Source organism: Amblyraja radiata, chromosome 2 (assembly GCF_010909765.2).
Source record: "Amblyraja radiata isolate CabotCenter1 chromosome 2, sAmbRad1.1.pri, whole genome shotgun sequence".
Classification (NCBI taxonomy): domain Eukaryota; kingdom Metazoa; phylum Chordata; class Chondrichthyes; order Rajiformes; family Rajidae; genus Amblyraja; species Amblyraja radiata.
Window position 1 is genome coordinate 4091317 of NC_045957.1, and position 20015 is coordinate 4111331.

The 20015-nt window shown below is 46.3% G+C and overlaps 1 protein-coding gene across 3 annotated transcripts in view; it reads right to left on the reverse strand.

Moving 5' to 3' along the window:
- The window catches only part of dlec1 (DLEC1 cilia and flagella associated protein), a 164492-nt gene extending 148222 nt beyond the window's left edge, over positions 1–16270 (reverse strand). For all 3 annotated transcript variants that reach the window (XM_033040742.1, XM_033040735.1, XM_033040752.1), the window contains exons 1-5: positions 16133–16270; positions 11854–11984; positions 10826–10918; positions 8879–9019; positions 6811–6967 (exon numbers count right to left, since the gene is read on the reverse strand). In XM_033040742.1, coding sequence (XP_032896633.1) covers positions 6811–6967; positions 8879–9019; positions 10826–10918; positions 11854–11961 — 499 coding nt within the window. In that variant the 5' untranslated portion in view covers positions 11962–11984; positions 16133–16270. The remainder of the gene's footprint in view (positions 1–6810; positions 6968–8878; positions 9020–10825; positions 10919–11853; positions 11985–16132) is intronic.
- Between the last annotated feature and the right edge of the window lie 3745 nt (positions 16271–20015).

Consider the following 20015-nt stretch of genomic DNA (forward strand, 5'->3'; position numbering starts at 1 on the left):
AAAATGTCCTGAACGGCCGGGAGACAGTTGCCAATGATGTGCTGTGCCGCCTTCACCACTCTCTGTAGTGATTTGCGGCTGTGGGCAGAACAGTTCCCGTACCAGACTGTGATGCAGCCCGTCAGCAGGCTCTCGATGGTGCATCTGTAGAAGTTTGTGAGGATGCTGACGTTCCTCAGTCTTCTCAGGAAAAAGGGCCGCTGGCGGGCTTTCTTAGTTACTGTGTCCGTGTGCAGAGTCGAAGAGAGGTCCTCAGTGATGTGCACACCGAGAAACTTGAAGCTGCTGACCCTTTCAACCTCAGCATCACCGATGTGGATGGGGAGGTGTCCACTCTCCTGCTGTCTCCCATAGCCCACTCTTTCCTCTTGTACTTGAAACTAGAACTTAATCACAGTAACTAACTTAATTGAACACAAAGGCTATATTATAGCTGTTCTGCTCATTTACCGTGATATTGTGCTGTGTGGGATCAGAGAGGATATTTGTGAGTTTTCTCTCAAAACATCTCCCATCACTTGTGCAAGTTAGTAGGAGAAAGAAAATGGCATTCAGAAGTTCCTTGTCGACAGGAAGTCACAACAAGCCAAACAGGCGATTGCGTGGGTTTTCTCCGGGTGCTCCAGTTTCCACCCACATCCCAAAGACGTGCGGGTTTCTAGGTTAATTGATCTCTGTAAATCGCCCCTAATATACAGTGAATGGATGACAGTAGAAGTAGTGTGAATGGGTGATCAATGGTGACCGTGGACTCGATGGGCCGAAGGGCCACCACTGTATCCACACTGTATATCTAAACTATCTAAACCATGAAGCGACTGGTCCCTATTTAGTTTAGTTTAGTTTGGTTTTGAGATACAGCGCAGAAACATGCCTTCGACCCACCGGGTCCGCACCAACCAGCGATCCGCGTACATTAACACAAATTCTACCATGGCACAGTGGCGCAGTGCTGCCTTACAGCGTCAGAGATCCGGGTTTCATCCCGTTTACTGATGGTGTTTGTACAGAGTTTGTACGTTCTCCCCGTGACCTGCATGAGCTTTCTTAGAGATCTTCGGTTTCCTCCCACACTCCAAAGACGTACAGGTTTGTAGGTTAATTGGCTTGGTGTAAATGTAAAAATTGTCCGTAGTGTGTGTAGGATCGTGTTGGTGTGTGGGGTTCGCTTGTTGGTGCGGACTTGGTGGGCCGAAGGGCCTGTTTCTGCGTTGTATCTTTAAACTAAACTAAAGTAAACCTACATATACTAGGGACAATTTTACAATTATACCAAGCCAATTAGCCTACAACACTGGGCATCTTTGGAGAGTGGGAAGAAACCGGAGCTCCTGGAGAAAACCCGTGTGGGACACAGGGGGAAGATACAAACTCCGTGCAGGCAGCACCAGTGGTCAGGATCAAACCCAGGTCTCTGGAGTAGTAAAGCAGCAACTCTACCGCTGTGCCACCATGCCACCTAAATAATTGTACGTTGTATACTCCATGCCACCTTTTTTAGTTACAGTCGAAAGATTTCAGCTTCTGTGATCCATATCAAACCGCCATGGTTTCTCTTGCAATTGAAGATCAATAACCAGCTGGACTCCTGCCAGCAGCAATTTAGTCATTGACTTTGATAACATGCCAATGTAACCACTTCTCAATTAGAACACAGCTCAGTAAAACAAGACTACATTATAAAGCTGTGCATTCTGTTAAAACACCGACAGGTAGCATATCAGTTGATTTTTATTTTTTATTTTTGGAAATTAAAAGGTTGGTTGAACAAACTGGGATTGTTTTCTCTGAAGCTTCAGAGGCTGAGGGATGGGTGACCTGATAGAGATATATAAAATTATGGTCAGTCAGAGTCTTTATCCCAGGGTGGAAATCTCAAATACCAGAGGGCACAAGATGAGAAAAATGTTTTCACCCAGAGAGTTGTGAATTTGTGGAATTCCCTGCCACAGAGGGCAGTGGAGGCCAAGTCACTGGATGGATTTAAGAGTTAGATAGAGCTCTAGGGGCTAGTGGAATCAAGGGATATGGGGAGAAGGCAGGCACGGGTTATTGATTGGGGACGATCAGCCATGATCACAATGAATGGCGGTGCTGGCTCAAAGGTGCGAATGGCCTCCTCCTGGACCTGTTTTCTATGTTTCTATAACTTTCAGGTGAGAGGGGGAAAGTTTAAAGGAGATTTATGAGGGAATTATATTGTCTATACAGAGAGTGGTGGATGCCCGGAACAAACTGCCGGGGAAGATGGAAGAAACAATGTTTAAGATGCATTTAGACTGATCCCTGAGCAGGCAAGGAATGGTTAAACATGGTTCACACTTCCGGAAGTGGCGGCGCTGTGATACAGCTGCGGCTCGCCTGCAGTCTGTCTGTTTTTACTTTTTGTGTTGTTTTTTTTGTCTAGTTTAGTAATTTTTTTGGTTATTAGTTGGTGTTATGTGTGTGGGGGGGAGGGTGAAACAGAGCTTTCTGTCTCTCCCTTCGGGGGAATGCGACTTTTTGTCGTATCCCCCTTCTCTTCCCTCGTCTGCGCTGAGGCCTAATGGCGGAGCTGGCGGCCTCCAACCTGCGACCGACCTCGAGGGTCCGGAGGTAGAGCCAGCCAGGACTCACCAACGCGAGGCTGGCCGTCTTCGAGCTGTGGTGACGTCCGGGTAGCGGCACGATTTGGCGCTCCGGTGAGGGCGGACGGCGCGGGGCTGAGACACTCCCGTGCGGCCGGCACGGCTACCGGCTGGAAGGCGCTCCCGTGTGAGCGGCCTGGGTCCCGGCTGGAAGGCGCTCCCGTGTGAGCAGCCCGGTGCGGGGCTGAGATGCTGCCGTGTGGGCGGACCGGCTCCCGGCTGGAAGGTGCTCCCGTGGGGGCAGCCCGGTGCGGGGCTGAGACGCTGCCTTGTGGGCGGCCCGGTGCGGGGCGGAGACGGTGCTACGGCGGCTGAGGCGGCGTTCTGGCGGCGGCGACCTGGATCCGGGGCTCGGCCGCGGGCCAGTGGAGGACAATGTCGGGAGCTCGCAGGTCACAGGCTGGTGCCTGTTTTCCGGAGCACCCGTTGCAACAGCTGCGGGCAGCTTCGACCACCCCCGGGCCGCGGAGCTTGAACCGCGGGACTGATGCCATCGCCCGGTGGGGTATCGCCTCAGCGCAGAGGGAGAAGAGGAGGGAAGAGACAGTAACTCTAAGACTTTTGCCTCCATCACAGTGAGGAGGTGTTTGGTGAACTCACTGTGGTGGATGTTAATTTGTGTTTATTGTGTTTTGTTATTATTACATGTATGGCTGCAGGCAACAGCATTTCGTTCAGACCGAAAGGTCTGAATGACAAATAAAGGATTCAATTATGTGCAGGCACAGGTACATCATGGTTGACACGAATGCCGTACCGCCCACTTCCCACATATTATAATACAATACATCAGTTACACAGCTGGTGGCTGCTGTCCTACAGCACCAGAGAGACAGGTTCTATCCTGACCTGGCGAGTTGTCTGCGCGGAGTTTGTACATTCTCCCTGTGACTTTGGCTGCTCCGGTTTCCTCCCACATCCTGGAGACGTCCAGGTTTGTATGTTAATTGGCCTTTGTAAATTTAACGGGATCGGCAGCATCTCTGGAGAGAAGGCCGAGACACTTCTTCAGACTGATGTCAGGGGTGTGGGAGGGGGGTGCACAGATAAGGAAGGTTTCGAAGTTTCAAGATCAGTAATATTGTCACATGTACCAATTAAGGTACAGTGAAATTCAAAGGAAGTGTATAGATGAGGGAATGTAAGGACAGAGGGAATGGGGATCAAGGAAAATGTAGGATAGATCATTGTTAGTTTAGAGAAGGTAACAATAAAGCAAACAGAGATAAAATTAAGACTGGTCGGGGAACTGGGAAGGGAAGGGGAGGGGATGGAGAGAGAGGGAAAGCAAGGGTTACTCGAGGTTAAAGAAGTCAATGTTCAAGCTGCTGGGGTGTAAGCTACCCAAGCAAAATATGAGGTGCTGTTCCTCCAATTTGCGCTGGGCCTCACTCTGACAGTGGAGGAGGCCCAGGACAGAAAGGTCAGTGTGGACATGGGAGGGGGAGTTAAAGTGTTGAGCAACCGGGAGATCAGGTAGGTTTAGGCAGACTGAGCGGAGGTGTTCGGCGAAACGATAGCCGAGCCTGCGCTTGGTCTCGCCGACATACAGGAGTGCACACCTGGAACAGCGGATACAGTAGATGAGCTTGGAGGAGGTGCAATTCAAACTCTGCCTCACCTGGAATGACTGTTGGGGTCCTTGGATGGAGTCGAGGGGGGAGGTAAAGGAACATGTGTTGCATCTCCAGGAAAGTACCTGGGGTGCATATAAAATTGTAATAGAAACATATAAAATTGTAAAAGGACTGGACAAGCTAGATGCAGGAAAAATGTTGCCAATGTTGGGCGAGTCCAGAACCAGATGGCCACAGTCTTAGAATAAAGGGGAGGCCATTTAAGACTGAGGTGAGAAAAAAGCTTTTTCACCCAGAGAGTTGTGAATTTGTGGAATTCCCTGCCACAGAGGCAGTGGAGGCCAAATCACTGGATGGATTTAAGAGAGAGTTAGATAGAGCTCTAGGGGCTAGTGGAATCAAGGGATAGAGGGAGAAGGCAGGCACGGGTTTTTGATTGGGGACGATCAGCAATGATCACAACGAAGGGCCGAATGGCCTCCTCCTGTGTTTCTATGGGAGGTGGTGGTTTGGGTGGGAAGGGACAAATTGACCAGGGAGTTACGGAGGGAACGGTTTCTGCGGAAAGCGGAAAGGGGTGGAGATGAGAAGATGTGGCCAGTGGTGGGATCCCTTTGGAGGTGGTGAAAATATCAAAGGATTATATGCTGTATGTGACTGCTTGATGGGTGGAAGGTGAGGACAAGGGGGATTCTGTCCCTGTTACGAATGGGGGGAGGGGGAACAAGAGCAGAGCAGATATCGAGGAGACCCTAGTGAGGGCCTCCTCTATAATGGAAGTGGGGAACCCCAGTTCCCTCAAGAATGAAGACATCGCTGATGACATGGTATGGAATGCCTCATCTTGGGCACAGATGTGGCGTAGATGGAAGAATTGGGAGTAGGGATGCTTTCAAGAGAGAGCTAGATAGGGCTGTTAAAAATAGCGGAGTCAGGGGATATGGGGAGAAGGCAGGAACGGGGTACTGATTGGGGATGATCAGCCATGATCACATTGAATGGCAGTGCTGGCTCGAAGGGCCGAATGACCTACTCCTGCACCTATTGCCTATTGTCTATTGGAATAGAATCTTTACATGAGGCAGGGTGGGAAGAAGTGTAGTCTAGATAGTTATGGGAGGCAGTGGGTTTATAAAATATGTCAGTTGATCGTCTCATGTGATGGAGATCAAGAAATGATAGTGAGATGTCGGAGATGGTGCAAGTGAATTTGAGTGCAGGATGGAAATTAGTGGTTGTAGAATTTGCACTCAATTTCACTTGGTTTACTATTAATTGAGTGGATGGGAAAGTGTGATAACTTAGAACTAGTGTGAACGGGTAACCGACTCTGTAAGCAGAAGGGCCTGTTTCCTTGATCGATCGGTCAATCAATCAATCAACAAATCAATCAATCAAGCGACCAATCAATCAATCAATCAATCAAGCAAGCAATCAATCAAGCGACCAATCAATCAATTAATCAATCAATCAAGCAATCAATCAAGTGACCAATCAATCAATCAATCAATCAATCAATCAATCAATCAATCAATCAATCAATCAATCAGTCAATCAAGCGACCAATCAATCAAGCCAATCAATCAATCAATCAAGTGACCAATCAATCAATCAAGCGATCAATCAAGCAATCAAGCAATCAATCAAGCGATCAATCAAGTGACCAATCAAGCGACCAATCAATCAAGCGATCAATCAAGCGACCAATCAATCAAGCGATCAACCAAGCGACCAATCAATCAATCAATCAAGCGATCAATCAATCAAGCGCAAGATCAATCAATCAATCAATCAAGTGACCAATCAAGCGACCAATCAATCAAGCGATCAATCAAGCGACCAATCAATCAAGCGATCAACCAAGCGACCAATCAATCAATCAATCAAGCGATCAATCAAGCGACCAATCAATCAATCAAGCGATCAATCAAGCGACCAATCAATCTATCTATCAATCAATCAATCAATCAATCAATCGACCAATCAAGCGATCAATCAAGCGACCAATCAATCTATAGATCAATCAAGCGATCAATCAAGCGATCAATCAAGCGACCAATCAATCAATCAATCAATCAATCGAGCAATCAAGCGATCAATCAAGCGACCAATCAATCAATCAACCAATCAGCCATTCATTCAATCAATCAATCAATCAATCAATCAATCAATCAATCAATCAAATTCATGCCGATAGATATCTGTTGCTACACCACTATCATGTTTCTCAGTTTCGCAAGAGGCTGTGGATCAGTCTGAAGAAGAGTCCCGACCCGAAACGTCATCTATCCACCTTCTCCAGATATGCTGCCTGCCCCCGCTGGGTTACTCCAATACTTTGTGTCCTTTTTTGAAAACCAGCATCTGCAATTCCTTGTTTCGACAACCTACGTCTTTGGGACGTGGGAGGAAACCGAAGCACCTGGAGAACACCCCACACAGGGAGAATGTGCAAACTTCACACAGACAGCGCCTGAGGTCAGGATCAAACTTGGATCTCAGTTGGTGTGAGGGCTGCTGTACCACTGTGCCGCCCCCGGTTGTACTGTACTGTGTGTTATTTCTTTCTACTCACTGTTGACATTATGCGACCAGGAAAGCGTTACCTGAAGGTAGTTCCAGGGTGTCAAAGCTACCTCCGCTCGCCTCCCTTGTTTTATTCAGAGCCTTCTCCTCCGCTGCTGCAGCTCGTGCTCGGGCCTGGATGATGTGCTTTTCAATTGTGTCGGCCTCTGCGATTCGCCTGTCATACTCTTCATGAATCTAGTCATAGAATCATAGTCAAACAGCGTGGAAACAGGTCCTTCGGCCCAACTTGCCCACACCAACCAACATACCCCATCTACACTAGTCCCACCTGCCTGTGTTTGGCCCATATCCCTCTAAACCAGTCCTATCCATGTACCTGTCCAACTGTGGCTTAACGTTGCGATAGTCCGAGCTACAACTACATCCTCCTGAGCCCATTCCATACACCCACCACTCTTTGAGTGAAAAAGTTACCTCTCTGATTCCCTTCTTTCCCCCCTCACCTTAAACCTATGTCCTCTGGTTGCCCTACTCTGGGCAAGAGAATCTGTGCTTCTACCCGATCTATTCCTCTCATGATTTTGTATACCTCTATAAGATCACCCCTCAATGACCACAAGAATTAATACTCCATAACTAATGTGGGTCACCTTTCCTGTACTTTCACTGGATACAGATATCACTGGCAAGGTATCACATGATTAAATGCCTTTGAACTGTGTGGTTTTGTGGGCAATTATGAGTCAACCACTTTTGTGTGGCTCTGAAGGCCAGATCAGATAAAAGTTGCAAATTTCTTTCCCTGAAGGACAATAGTGAAACTATTGTGTTTTAATGATAATCCAGTGGTTTTGTAGTCACCATTACGGCGTCTAATGTATTTAAACATTGAGCAGTACAGCGCAGGCAGGAGCAAGCCTTTCGGCCCATGATGTCTGGCTGATCCTGATGCCAAATTAAACTAACCCCTGACGGAAACACAAGATACTGCAGATGCTGTAATCTTGAGCAAAACACAAAGTGCTGGTGTAGCTTAGTGGGTCAGGCAGCATCTGTGGAGGGAATGGACAGGTGATGTTTTAGGTAGGGATCCTTCTTCAGACTAGATCAATTATGTTTTGGATCAGAGACCCGATCGAAAATGTCATCTGTTCATTTCCTCCACAGTTGCAGCCTGACCCGCTGAGTTCCTCCAGCACTCTATGTTTTGTTTCAACTAATCTCCTCTGCGTGCACATGCTCCATATGCTTCCATTCCTGGCATATCCATGTTCCTATCTAAAAGCCACTTAAACGCCACTATCGTATATGCTTCCATTTTTTTTAACAACAGAATTTAAATTTCCTAGCTAACATTGTGAAATTTGAAATCTTCAGCTGCTCCTTGTATAGGAAGGAATTGCAAATGCCATTTTACACCAAAGATAAACACAAAATGCTGCAGTAACTCAGCGGGTCAGGCAGCATCTCTGGAAAAAAGGAATAGATGACATTTTGGGTCAAGACCCTTTTTCAGAATCTGAAGAGGGGTCTCATTCCGAAACGTCACCCATTCCTTTTCTCCAGAGATGCTGCCTGACCCACTGAGTTACTCAAGCACTTTGTATCTATCTGCAGTTTCTTGTTACGACAGGCAATCTACCGGCTTAATTTCCTTTTGAGTTTGAGGTACAACATGGAATTGATTCCCTTACAGTTTCAACAGATGTGCAACGGAGACCAAAAGGAAAACTTCAAAAAATAAAAGGAAGACATGACTTCTAATTTTCAACTTGCAAAGACGATCGTTCAGAGACACAAGGAACTGATGATGCTAGAATTTTGAGCAAAATACAAAGAATTGGAGGGAGTGGAAAGATGGTGTTTTGCTTCGGGACCCTTCTTCACACAGATTGCATTAAAGACAATCATTCACAAACTAAATTAAGCAGATACCAATGAGATTGATAAGGCTGGGACTGTTTCTACTGGAGTGAAGGATATGGGGGAGGAGGGTGGGGGTGGGGGGGGCGGAGACAGCCTGCGCTTGGTCTCACCGATGTAGAGCAGTTGACACCTAGAACAGTGAATAGTACAATCTATGTCTCTGAGATCTGTTGACTCTCCAAATCAATGAAAGGAATGAGTAGAAAAGGGAGCCCATACCTCTTGGAGCTGCTGCACAAATTTCTCATGGTATTCATTGTCTCCACCTTGTGATTTCATAAGATTATTGATCACATCCTCTCCAATCACCTCTCCGGTATAAACTTCCTTGAAAATCTTTGCCAATAAGTGAGATATATCCTAAAAGGTAATAATAAGTTTAATGATGTACATTGGCAGACCCCACAGCCCTTGAAACTATTTATTTATCATGCATATATCTTTAGGCTTTAGAGATACAGCGTGGAAGCAGGCCCACCATGTCCGCGCCGACCAGCGATCCCCGCACACACGCGCTTTCCTACACACTAGGGACAATTTACAATGTTATCAAAGCCAATTCACCTACAAACCTGCAGTTCTTTTGGAGTCTGGGAGGAAACCGGAGCACCCGGAGAAAACCCACACGGTCACAGAGAGAATGTACAAACTATGTCCAGACAGCACTCATAGTCAGGGTCGAATTCAGGTCTCTGGCGCTGCAAGGCATCAACTTTACCACAGCGCCACTGTGCAGCCTAATTTATTTTTTTTGAAGATTAGATTTCCTTCTTGAATCCAATTCATACAATCTTTTATCTAATGTATTCCAGATTAACCATTAACAATGAAGGAGTATGTGGCAGGAAAACATTTGAAAATGAAAAGAATGACAGGACAGTTTGCGACAAGGAATGGTTGGAGGTTCTCAGGACAATAAGGAAAATGATACCAGAGCCAATTATTGGGTCATCCACAAATTTTAATCAATCAATAGCTCCAATGACTAACAATAAAATAAATTCAGTTCAGTTTAGTTTACTGTCACTTGTACCGAGGTACAGTGAAAAGCTTTTGTTATGCACTAACCAGTCAGCAGAAAGACAATACATCATCAATATAGCAGCTTCGGCAGCTTCGACCGCCCCGGGCCGCGGAGTTTGAACCGGCCCGTTCGTGGAGCTCGGATTCAGCCGCGGGACATACTTACCATCACCCAGCGGAGTCGCAACATCAGAAGCCTGGATCGCCTCAACGCAGAGGGAGAACAAAGAGGGAAGAGACAAGGACTTAAAACTTTTGCCTCCCACCACAGTGAGGAGGACCTGGTGGACTCAATGTGGTGGATGTTAAATCTGTGTTCATTGTGTGTTTTGTTATTTTATTCTATGTTATGACTGCAAGGCACAAAATTTTGTTCAGACTGAAAAGTCTGAATGACAATAAAGGATACTTTACTTCCTTTACTTTATTACCATCAAGCTCTTTGCAGTGTACAGATACATGATAAGCTAATAACGTTTCATGCAAGATAAAGCCAGTAAAGTCCGAACAAAGATAGTCTGAGGGTCACCAATGAGGTAGATAGTAGTTCAGCGCTGCTCTCTGCTTGTGGTAGGATGATTCAGTTGCCTGATAACAGCTGGGAAGAAACCGTCCCTGAATCTGGAGGCGTGCGTTTTCATACTTCTATACCTTTTGCCCAATGGGAGAGGGGAGAAGAGTGATTAGCTAGGGTGCGACACATCCTTGATAATGCGGCTGGCCTTGCCGAGGCAGCGTGAGGAGTCAATGGAAGTGAGGTTGGTTTGTGTGACAGTCTGGGCTGCGTCCACAAAATGCTGCAATTTCTTGCGGTCTTGGATGGAGCTGTTCCCAAACCAAGCTGTGATGCATCCTGATAAAATGCTCTCTATGGTGCTCTTGCAGAAGTTGGTGAGAGTTGGCAAAATGGTGTCGCATTGACTATTTATGATGTCAATAATGACTGAGCTTTCGTGAGTAGCTGTGCACAAATGGGAATAGGAAAATAATGAGTTGGTGTTGGTCTGCTTCTTGAGGCGAAACAACTGTTTGAGCAAATATTACCCTTTGCATTTCATCTTTATGGTTGATGTTCAGCCAAATTTTACACGCTTAACAAATGATAAAGAGCTTGGTTGACTGGATTGAGTTGATATCCTTTACCTGTGTTCTTTCTGATGTTGGTCGGTGTCTGTACATAAATGGCTCGGAAGAGCTAATCCAGTTGGCGTCATCTTTGTATTGCAGGCAGACATCCTGACAGAAAACAAAGTAAACTAACTGGCATGAAAATAAATATTTTTGATCATTAAGTAATGGCTTGAAAGCAATCTTTAGAATGAACTGCAGAAATAAGAAACTGCAGATGCTGGTTTACAAAAGACAGTGTTCTGGAGTAGCTCAACGGGTCAGGCAAATACTTGAATCTGATGGAAGGTCCCAACCCGAAACGTCATCTGTCCAGGTTCTCCAAAGATGCTGCCTAACCCGATGAGTTACTCCAGCACTTTGTGTCCTTTTGTGTAAAACAGCATCTGCAATTCACTGACTATATTTCAGCAGAACATGGATAGGTGCCCTTTTGGGTCAGACCCATCTTCAGACAGATTCAAGCATTCTGCTGAGATGCTGCCTGACTTGCTGAGCTACTCCAACACTCTGTCTTCTTCAGAATTAACTGATAGCTGTTTTACAACAATGAAGTCAACAAGCTAAACTATTCACAAAGTTGAAGTGCTTCCAAACAGTGATTAGAAATCGTTGTGGGAAGTACTTCAGGTTCTGAAAGATGTTACTGAAACACAGGCTAATCCGTTAGTTCAGAAGGGGAGTCATCTTAGACCTATCAAGCATCCATTCGTACTAATCCTATGCCAATCCTGCTTTACTCCCCACACACTCTCTTCCCCCCCACCCCTCCCCCATCCCTCCTCCCATATTCTACCACTCACCAACATACCAGGGATGATTCACAGTGGATAGTTAACCTACCAACCCATACATCTTTGGGATGTGGGAGCAGAACAAAACACCCAAGGGAAAGCAAGGAGCCACGGTCATAGAATACCAGGGCATGGAAGCGGCCTGCTGCTGCTGCTGATGTAGCAGCTCTACCAGTTGCACCACTGTGCCACCCAGAATAAAGATTTTGTTCTGCTATGAACTTCATTGGATGCATGTGGGCTTTTTACCTTTGTTGTTGTTGCTGCTGGCTTTTTAGGAATGCTGCTCGATGTTACGGCACTAATATTTTCCGAAGAAAGGGATTTGTTCTCCTCCACTACCTCTTCTTCGTTCATTTCATAAAGATTATTTCAGGACCCTATTCAAACAGAAGAGGTATTGAACTAGATTCATAGTTATACAGAATGGAAGCAAGGCCCTTCAGCCCAACTTGTACATGCCCGACCAAGATGCCTATCTGAACCCATCACATTTGCATGCATTTGATCCATAACTCCATAAACCTTTCCTGTCTATATAGTTGCCCAAATGTCTTCAAAACATTGTGTGTACCCATCTCCACCACTTCCTCTGGCAGTTCTTTCCATAGAGCTATTATATTCTCAATGGAATAAAAACTTGCCCCTCAGATTCTTTTAAAATCAATTCCCCCACATCTTAAACCTAAGATTGTGACTATCTGACCTATCGAAGGCCCTTATAATTTCATAAACCTTTATGGTCACCCCTCAGCCTCTTTGCTCCAGTCTATCCAATTTTTCCTCACAACTCAATGTCTCCAGTACAGAAAATATCCTTGTGAATCTTTCCTGCAGGATCTCCAGGTTGCTAACCATTTTAACTCCCCTTCCCATTCCCATTCCCAAATTAACCTTTCTGTCCTGGGCCTCCGCTACTGCCAGAATAAGACCATGGGCAAACTGGAGGAACAACACCTCATATTTTGCTTGGGTTGCTTACAACACAATGGTATGAACATTAAATTCTCCAATTTTAGGTGAAGACATAACCCCCCCATCCCCACTTCTCTCCCCCCCCCCTCATATAACCTCCTCCCCCCCCCCCCCTTTCTTTCCCCCTCACCCCATGTGCCCCATCTGGACTCACACCTATATCACCCATACTACATCCCTTACCACCTTTATTCCTTCTTCTAGCTTCACCATTCGCAACTCATCCATCCTTTTGTTTCACCCCGTCTGTCTTTTCATCTCTGGACATTGTCCAACCTAACAAATAACACTCACCTGTGTCAGCCTATTATCTGCAAGGCTTTGGCTTGGCCTATCTTCCAGCTTTCCTCCCTCTCCCCCCTGCCTCTGCAATCAGTCTGAAGAAGGATTCTACCTGAAAACATCTCCTATCCAGCCTGACATGCTGAGCTACTCCAGCAATCTGTGTCTTAAAAACATGGAAAATATATGCAGGAGTAGTCCATTTGGCCCTTCGAGCCAGCACCGCCATTCAATATGATCATGGTTGATCATCCAAAATCAGTACCCCGCTCCCCATAATTTCTCCCCATATCCATTGATTACGTTAGCCCCGAGAGCTTTCTGTGCCCTCTCTACCTTATGGAGTCATAGAGCAAGGCCCTTCTGCCTGACATGCCCCAGCTACACTAGTCCCACCTGCCTGCGTTTGGCCCATATCCCTGTAGACCTGTCCTATCCATGTACCTAATTGTTTTTTAAACGTGGCGTTAGTCCCTGCCTCAATTACCTTATCTGGCAGCTCGTTCCATACACTGACCACCCTTTGTGTGAAAGGTTACCCCTCAGATTCCTAGTAAATCTTTTCCCCTTCACTTTAAACCTATGAATCAGAACTTCCTCCAAACCAAATACCAAGAGCTCACATAACAAGATGGAATTATTGAACATTCACGGTCATCATTTTTGTTATTGGAAGTTATCTTGATTAAGAATAGAATGAAAGGTGACAATGATAACACAGTAGTCTTGCAGTTAAGTTACTAGATTAAGACTTAAAGGCCTGGTCCATAGCTAATGACTCCCCCCCTCCCCCACCCTCACCCTCACCCCCACCCCCACCCACACCCACCCACCCACCCCACCTTGGCAGCTCGAGAATCTACCTATAAATGATTAAATAACTCTGGAGTTTTATCTATATCGCCAAACATGAAACCACTGAATTGTCATATCAATGCACCCAGTTCACTCGTGGCCCTTTGGGGATGAAAAGATGCCATCTTTAAATGGTTGGTCCAATTGTGACTTCAAATCTACCAATATCATTTACTCTTAACTATGTATGTGGGAAAGAGCTGCAGATGCTGGTTTAAATCGAAGGTAGACACAAAATGTTGGAGTAACTACGTCCCAGCTTGGGGGAGTGGATGGAACATAAATATTTGAACTGTCAGCGATACCCTCATCCCATGAACAAATTTGTTAAAAAAGAAGTACTCTAACGCTACTGAACCACAAATATTATATTTAGTTTTGTTCTTTAGTTTAGAGATACAGCACGGAAACAGGCCTTTCAACCCACCAAGTTCACACCGACCAGCGATCACTGCACACATTAACACCATCCTACACACTAGAGACAATTTTACACATACACCAAGCCAATTAACCTACATACCTGTATGTTTTTGGAGTATGGTAAGAAACGGAAGATCTCGGAGAAAACGCGGTCACGGGGAGAACATACTAACTCCGTACAGACAGCACCCGTTAGTCGGGATGGAACCCGGGTCTCCGGCGCTGCAAGCGCTGTATGGCAGCAACTCTACCGCTGCACCAGGTCTTTAAGTCTTAGGCTAGTAACTTAACTGCAAGGCTACTGTGTTATCATTGTCACCTTTCTTTCTATTCTTAATCAAGATAACTTACTATATCAAAAATAAAGACCGTGAATATATTATTTAAATATTATGAGGAATGAGACAGTTGGTAAAATATTATTCCAATTTTGTGAAGAGCCATCAGATTATTAGAGCAATATCATTAAAATCGAAATCAGCGGATCCAAGAGGTCTGGAATAAAACAAAATGTGCTGGAAACTCTCAGCAGCTCATGCAGCCTCTGTGGAAAGAGAAACAGTTCACGTTTCATGTCTGAGAACCTTCATCCTTTCGGACTTCATCGAGTTCTGATGAACGATTCAGACCTGAACATTTTTACTATTTGTCGCTTGACCAGTACAGTACTTCAATGGATTTGAATTCAATTGGACTTCAATTATTATGTTTTTAGATCTTTGAAACAATGTTATACAATAATAAAAAATGTTGTAAATACTTGGCAACTCGGGCATCTACAGCGAGACAAATTAATTTATTTATTTATATAGTACTTTTATTACTTTAGTTTAGTTTATTATTATCAGGTGTAGTGAGGTGCAGTGAGAAGCTTTTTGTTGCGTGCTATCCAGTCTACAAAAATACTGGAGTTGATTACAATCAAGCCATCCACAGTGTACAGATACAGGATAAATTGTATCATTTCTATGTGTAGAGAAATTATGCTGTCGAAATAAAGAATGGAGCGATTGTAATGTATGATAACAGATTCACTTCTGGGACCAGTGCGCAGAGTCTCCTGGCTTCATAAGGTCATAAGTGATAGGAGTAGAATTAGTCCATTCGGCCCATCAAGTCTATTCTGTCATTCAATCATGGCTGATCTATCTCTCCCTCCAACCCCCATTCTCCTGCCTTCTCCCCATAACCTCTCACACCTGTACTAATCAAAAATATATCTAACTGCTTTAAACATATCCACTGACTTTGCCTCCACAGCCTTCTGTGGCAAAGAATTCCACAGATTCACCACCCTCTGACTAAAGCAATTTCTCCTCATCTCCTTCCTAAAAGAACGTCCTTTAATTCTGAGGCTATGACCTCTAGTCATAGACTATCTCACTAGTGGAAACGTCCTCTCCACATCCACTCTATCCAAGCCTTTCACTGTTCTGTATGTTTCAATGAGGTCCCCCCTCATTCTTCTAAACTCCAGCGAGTACAGGCCCAGTGCCGACAAATGCTCATCATCATAGGTTAACCTACTCATTCCTGGGATCATTCTTATAAACCACCTCTGGACCTTCTCCAGAGCCAGTACATCCTTCCTCAGATAAGGTGCCTAAAATTGTTCACAATATTCCATATGCAACATTACCTGCACCTTATAGAGCCTCAGCATTACATCCCTGTTTTTGTATACAAGCCCTCTTGAAATAAATGCTGGAATTGAGATTGATTTCTTTACTACCGGTTCGACTTGCATCTCAGATACAGTATGTGTATTGCAGTGTCGGAAGAAGCTGCAGATGCTGGTTTAAACCGAAGATAGACACAAAATGCTGGAGTAATTCGGCAGGATCTCTGCATCTCTGGAGAGAAGGAATGGGTGAGGTTTCTTCTGGTCGAGACCCTTCTCTCCAGAGATCCTGCTGAGTTACTCCAGCATTTTTGTGTGGCAGTGGTCCACTGAGACAGTATGCAGAATGCCCACAGCAATGGCCCCACTCACCTGAGTGAGAGATGTTTGCCCTTAGGCCGAGTGTGGGGTTATGTAGGGGCTGGGGTTCCTCCCCGCCCACCCTGTCAGCCTGGCTCAGTCAGCCAGCCCGAGGCCAAGGGGAACTCAGCGCCGCCATCTTGTCTGTTTGACAGCGGTTGTCGGGGGCAACCGTCCCCTTGGCAACCGCGGGCCAATCACGCGGAGGGCGGGAGCGCTCCACCGCCATCTTGCCTCGTTGACGGCTGTTGTCGGGGGCAACCGTCCCCTTGGCAACCGCGGGCCAATCACGGAGCGGTGGACGGGAACGCCCCGCCGCCATCTTGCCTCGTTGATGGCTGTTGTCGGGGGCAACCGTCCCCTTGGCAACCGCGGGCCAATCACGGAGCGGTGGACGGGAACGCCCCGCCGCCATCTTGCCTCGTTGATGGCTGTTGTCGGGGGCAACCGTCCCCTTGGCAACCGCGGGCCAATCACGGAGCGGAGGGCGGGAACGCTCCACCGCCATCTTGCCTCGTTGACGGCTGTTGTCGGGGGCAACCGTCCCCTTGGCAACTGCGGGCCAATCACGGAGCGGAGGAAGGGAACGCCCCGCCGCCATCTTGCCTCGTTGACGGCTGTTGTCGGGGGCAACCGTCCCCTTGGCAACCGCGGGCCAATCACGGAGCGGTGGACGGGAACGCCCCGCCGCCATCTTGCCTCGTTGATGGCTGTTGTCGGGGGCAACCGTCCCCTTGGCAACCGCGGGCCAATCACGGAGCGGTGGACGGGAACGCCCCGCCGCCATCTTGCCTCGTTGATGGCTGTTGCCGGGGGCAACCGTCCCCTTGGCAACCATGAACCAGACGCCGAGTGGCCATCTTGGGAAAGGAGGGAATGGCTCGGCTCGGCTCGGCCTTGCATCCACGGTGAGCTCTTGACCTTCACCCTTCGTGTGCCCATCTAAACCCCGACTTATTATCTCTGAGGTTACTCACGAGGCTTAGTGCAGTGGTGACTGCGTGGTTAATGTTCATGGCGACCCGTTTAATTTGATCTTTTAGTGCTAAACCCTGAACTGGGAATGTTCAGACACAAAAACAACGGGACAACCATAACTGGACCATTACACCAGCATTTTGTGTCTATCTTCGGTTTAAACCAGCATCTGCAGTTCCTTCCTACAACTGGCAATGTTCAGGGCAGTTGGACAACACCATCTGCCCCACATCTGAAGAAGTGTCTTCATTTTCTTCCACAGATGCTGCCTGACATGCTGACTTCCTCCTGCACTTTGTGTTTCACTCAAGATCCCAGCATCTGCAGTTCCTTGTGGCCCCAGATGTGGTGTTGTACGTCATACAGTGTGGAAACAGGCCCTTCTTCGAGTCATACAGCAGGGAAACACGCCCTGCAGCCCAATTTGCCCACGCCAACCAACATGCCACATTTACACCATCCCCTCTGCCTGCATTTGGCCTATATTCCTCCTGTCCAAATGCTTCATAAACGTTGTGACTGTACCTACCTCAACTACCTTCTCTGGCAGCTTGTTCCATATATCTACCATCCTTTGTGTAAAAAAAGTTGTCCCTCCGGTTCAAATCTTTCCCCCTCACCTCAAACCTTTGTCCTCTGGTTCTTGATTCCCCTACTCTAGGGTAAAAGACTGTGCATTTACCCTGTTTATTCCTCTCAGGATCTTATTCACCTCAATAAGATTACCCCTCATCCTCCTGTGCTCCAGGAATACAGTCCTAGCCTGCTGGCCTGCTTAACCTCTACGTGTAGCTCAGGCCATCAAGTCCGAGTAAAATGCTCATAAGTCTTCTCTACATTGGGTATAAAAGTCAAGATGTCATGATGTAGATTTATAGGGCTTTGATTTGCCCACATAATGTGGAATATTGCATACATTTCTGGTCGCCCCAGTACAGGAAGGATGTTGAGTCTATGGAAAAGATGCAGAGGAAGTTTACTAGAATGTTGCAGCTACAGGGAGAAGTTGGACATATTTGGGTTATTTTCTCTGGAATGCCAGAAGTAGAGAGGAGACCTGATAGAAGTATATTAAATTAAGAGAGACATAGATAGGGGAGACGGTCAGAACCTTTTTCCCAGGATGGAAAAATCCAAATACTAGATGGCATAGCTGTAAGGTGAGAGGCACAAAGTTTATAGGAGAGTTGCGGGGTAACTTGTTTAGTGAGGGTGGTGAGTACCTGGAGCTGGTTGCCAGGGGTGGTGGTTGAGGCAGATACGATGGTGGCATTTAAGAGACTTTTGGATGGGCATATGGATATGCAGGGGTATGTATTATGCACAGGTAGATAAGAGGTGGTCTTGCTACCATGTTTTGGTACCAGGTTTTATTTCAGTGTGTCAGAAGTGGGATCTGCCAAAACGAGCTTTTGGCATCCAGAAAGGAGAACACGGATGCGTTGCCTAACTGAGCAGCAACTTCCTCTACCGTTCGCATCGGGTAGTGTGGGCGTTTGATCGCTGTGTTTAGGTCTCTGGGGTTGATACAGATTCAGATTTCTTCCTTGTTTTTCTTTGTTGCTACCACCATGGTGGAAACCCGGTCAGATGGGTCAGTAACTGTAGCTATGACACCCAGTGAGACCATCAGCTGAGATCTTTGTAAACTCGTAACGTTGTTCATTACTAGTCAAGGTGCGGGAGGCGTATGCAACAGGCTTGTGGTCGCCATCGGTGAAGGTTTGTAGGCAGGCAGCACCAAGTCCGTACTGGGACGCATCGCATGTAAGCATCACTGGCAACTCTAACGCGAAATAAGCGAGGGTGGGAGCTCTGGCCAGCTGCAACTTGAGGATCTCAAAAGCTCTTTGGTGCTGTGAATACCAGGACCATTCAGTGTCTTTATGTGTCAGTTCCCACAGGGGGGCAGATATATCGCTGAGGTTGGGAATGAATTTTCCATGGTAGTTGACCATTCCAAGAGGAAGTTGCTGCTGAAATAGGCAACGCATCCGTGTTCTCCGTTCTGGATGCCAAAAGCTCGTTTTGGCCGATCCCACTTCTGACATCATGTAACAAAGCCAGTCATACACACGTCAGGTTACAACACATGTTGATTAAAGTCTACACACAGCATACTTCTGCATGGTGTTACTGTAAGCTTAGCAGCTACTCATACTAATTACATAAGCAGACTTATGATAATATAAACCGCATAGTAGGCGGAGCTTCTATCAAGCACTACAATTAGTTAGTAAGTAGTAACCAATCTACATCTTTCATTGTAGAAACAAAATTAAGCATTGATACTTGGTGACTAAATAATACGTCCCCGTATGCGTCATTAGCGTTACATGTTTATTAAAGTGAGTAGACTTTAATAAACAAGTGTTGTACCCTGTTGTGCATATGACTGGCTTTATTACAATAGCATCAGAAGATGTGGAGTCATTCTGGGTGGAACTGAGAAGCTGCAAGGATAAAATGACCGTAATGGGAGTTATCTACAGGCCCCCAAACAGTAGCCAGGATATAGGGTTCAAGTTACATCAGGAGATACCATCGGCATGTAAGAAAGGCAATGTTACGGTGGCCAAGGAAGATTTCAATATGCAGATAGTCTGGGAAAATCAGATTGGTACTAGACCCCAAGAGAGGGAATTTGCAGAGTGCCTCTGAGATGGTTTCTTAGAGCTGCTTGTAGTGGAGCCTACCTGGGAAAAGACAATTCTAGATTTTATCTTGTGTTCTGAACCGGATTTGATAAGAGATCTCAAGGTATAGGAATCACTAGTGGGTAGCGACCACAATATGCTAAGATTCAATCTGCAATTTGAGAGAGAGAAGATGAAATTGGATGTGTCGGTTTTACATCTGAGCAAAGGGGACTACAGAGGCATGAGGGAGAAGCTGGCCAAAGTTGACTGGAAAAGGA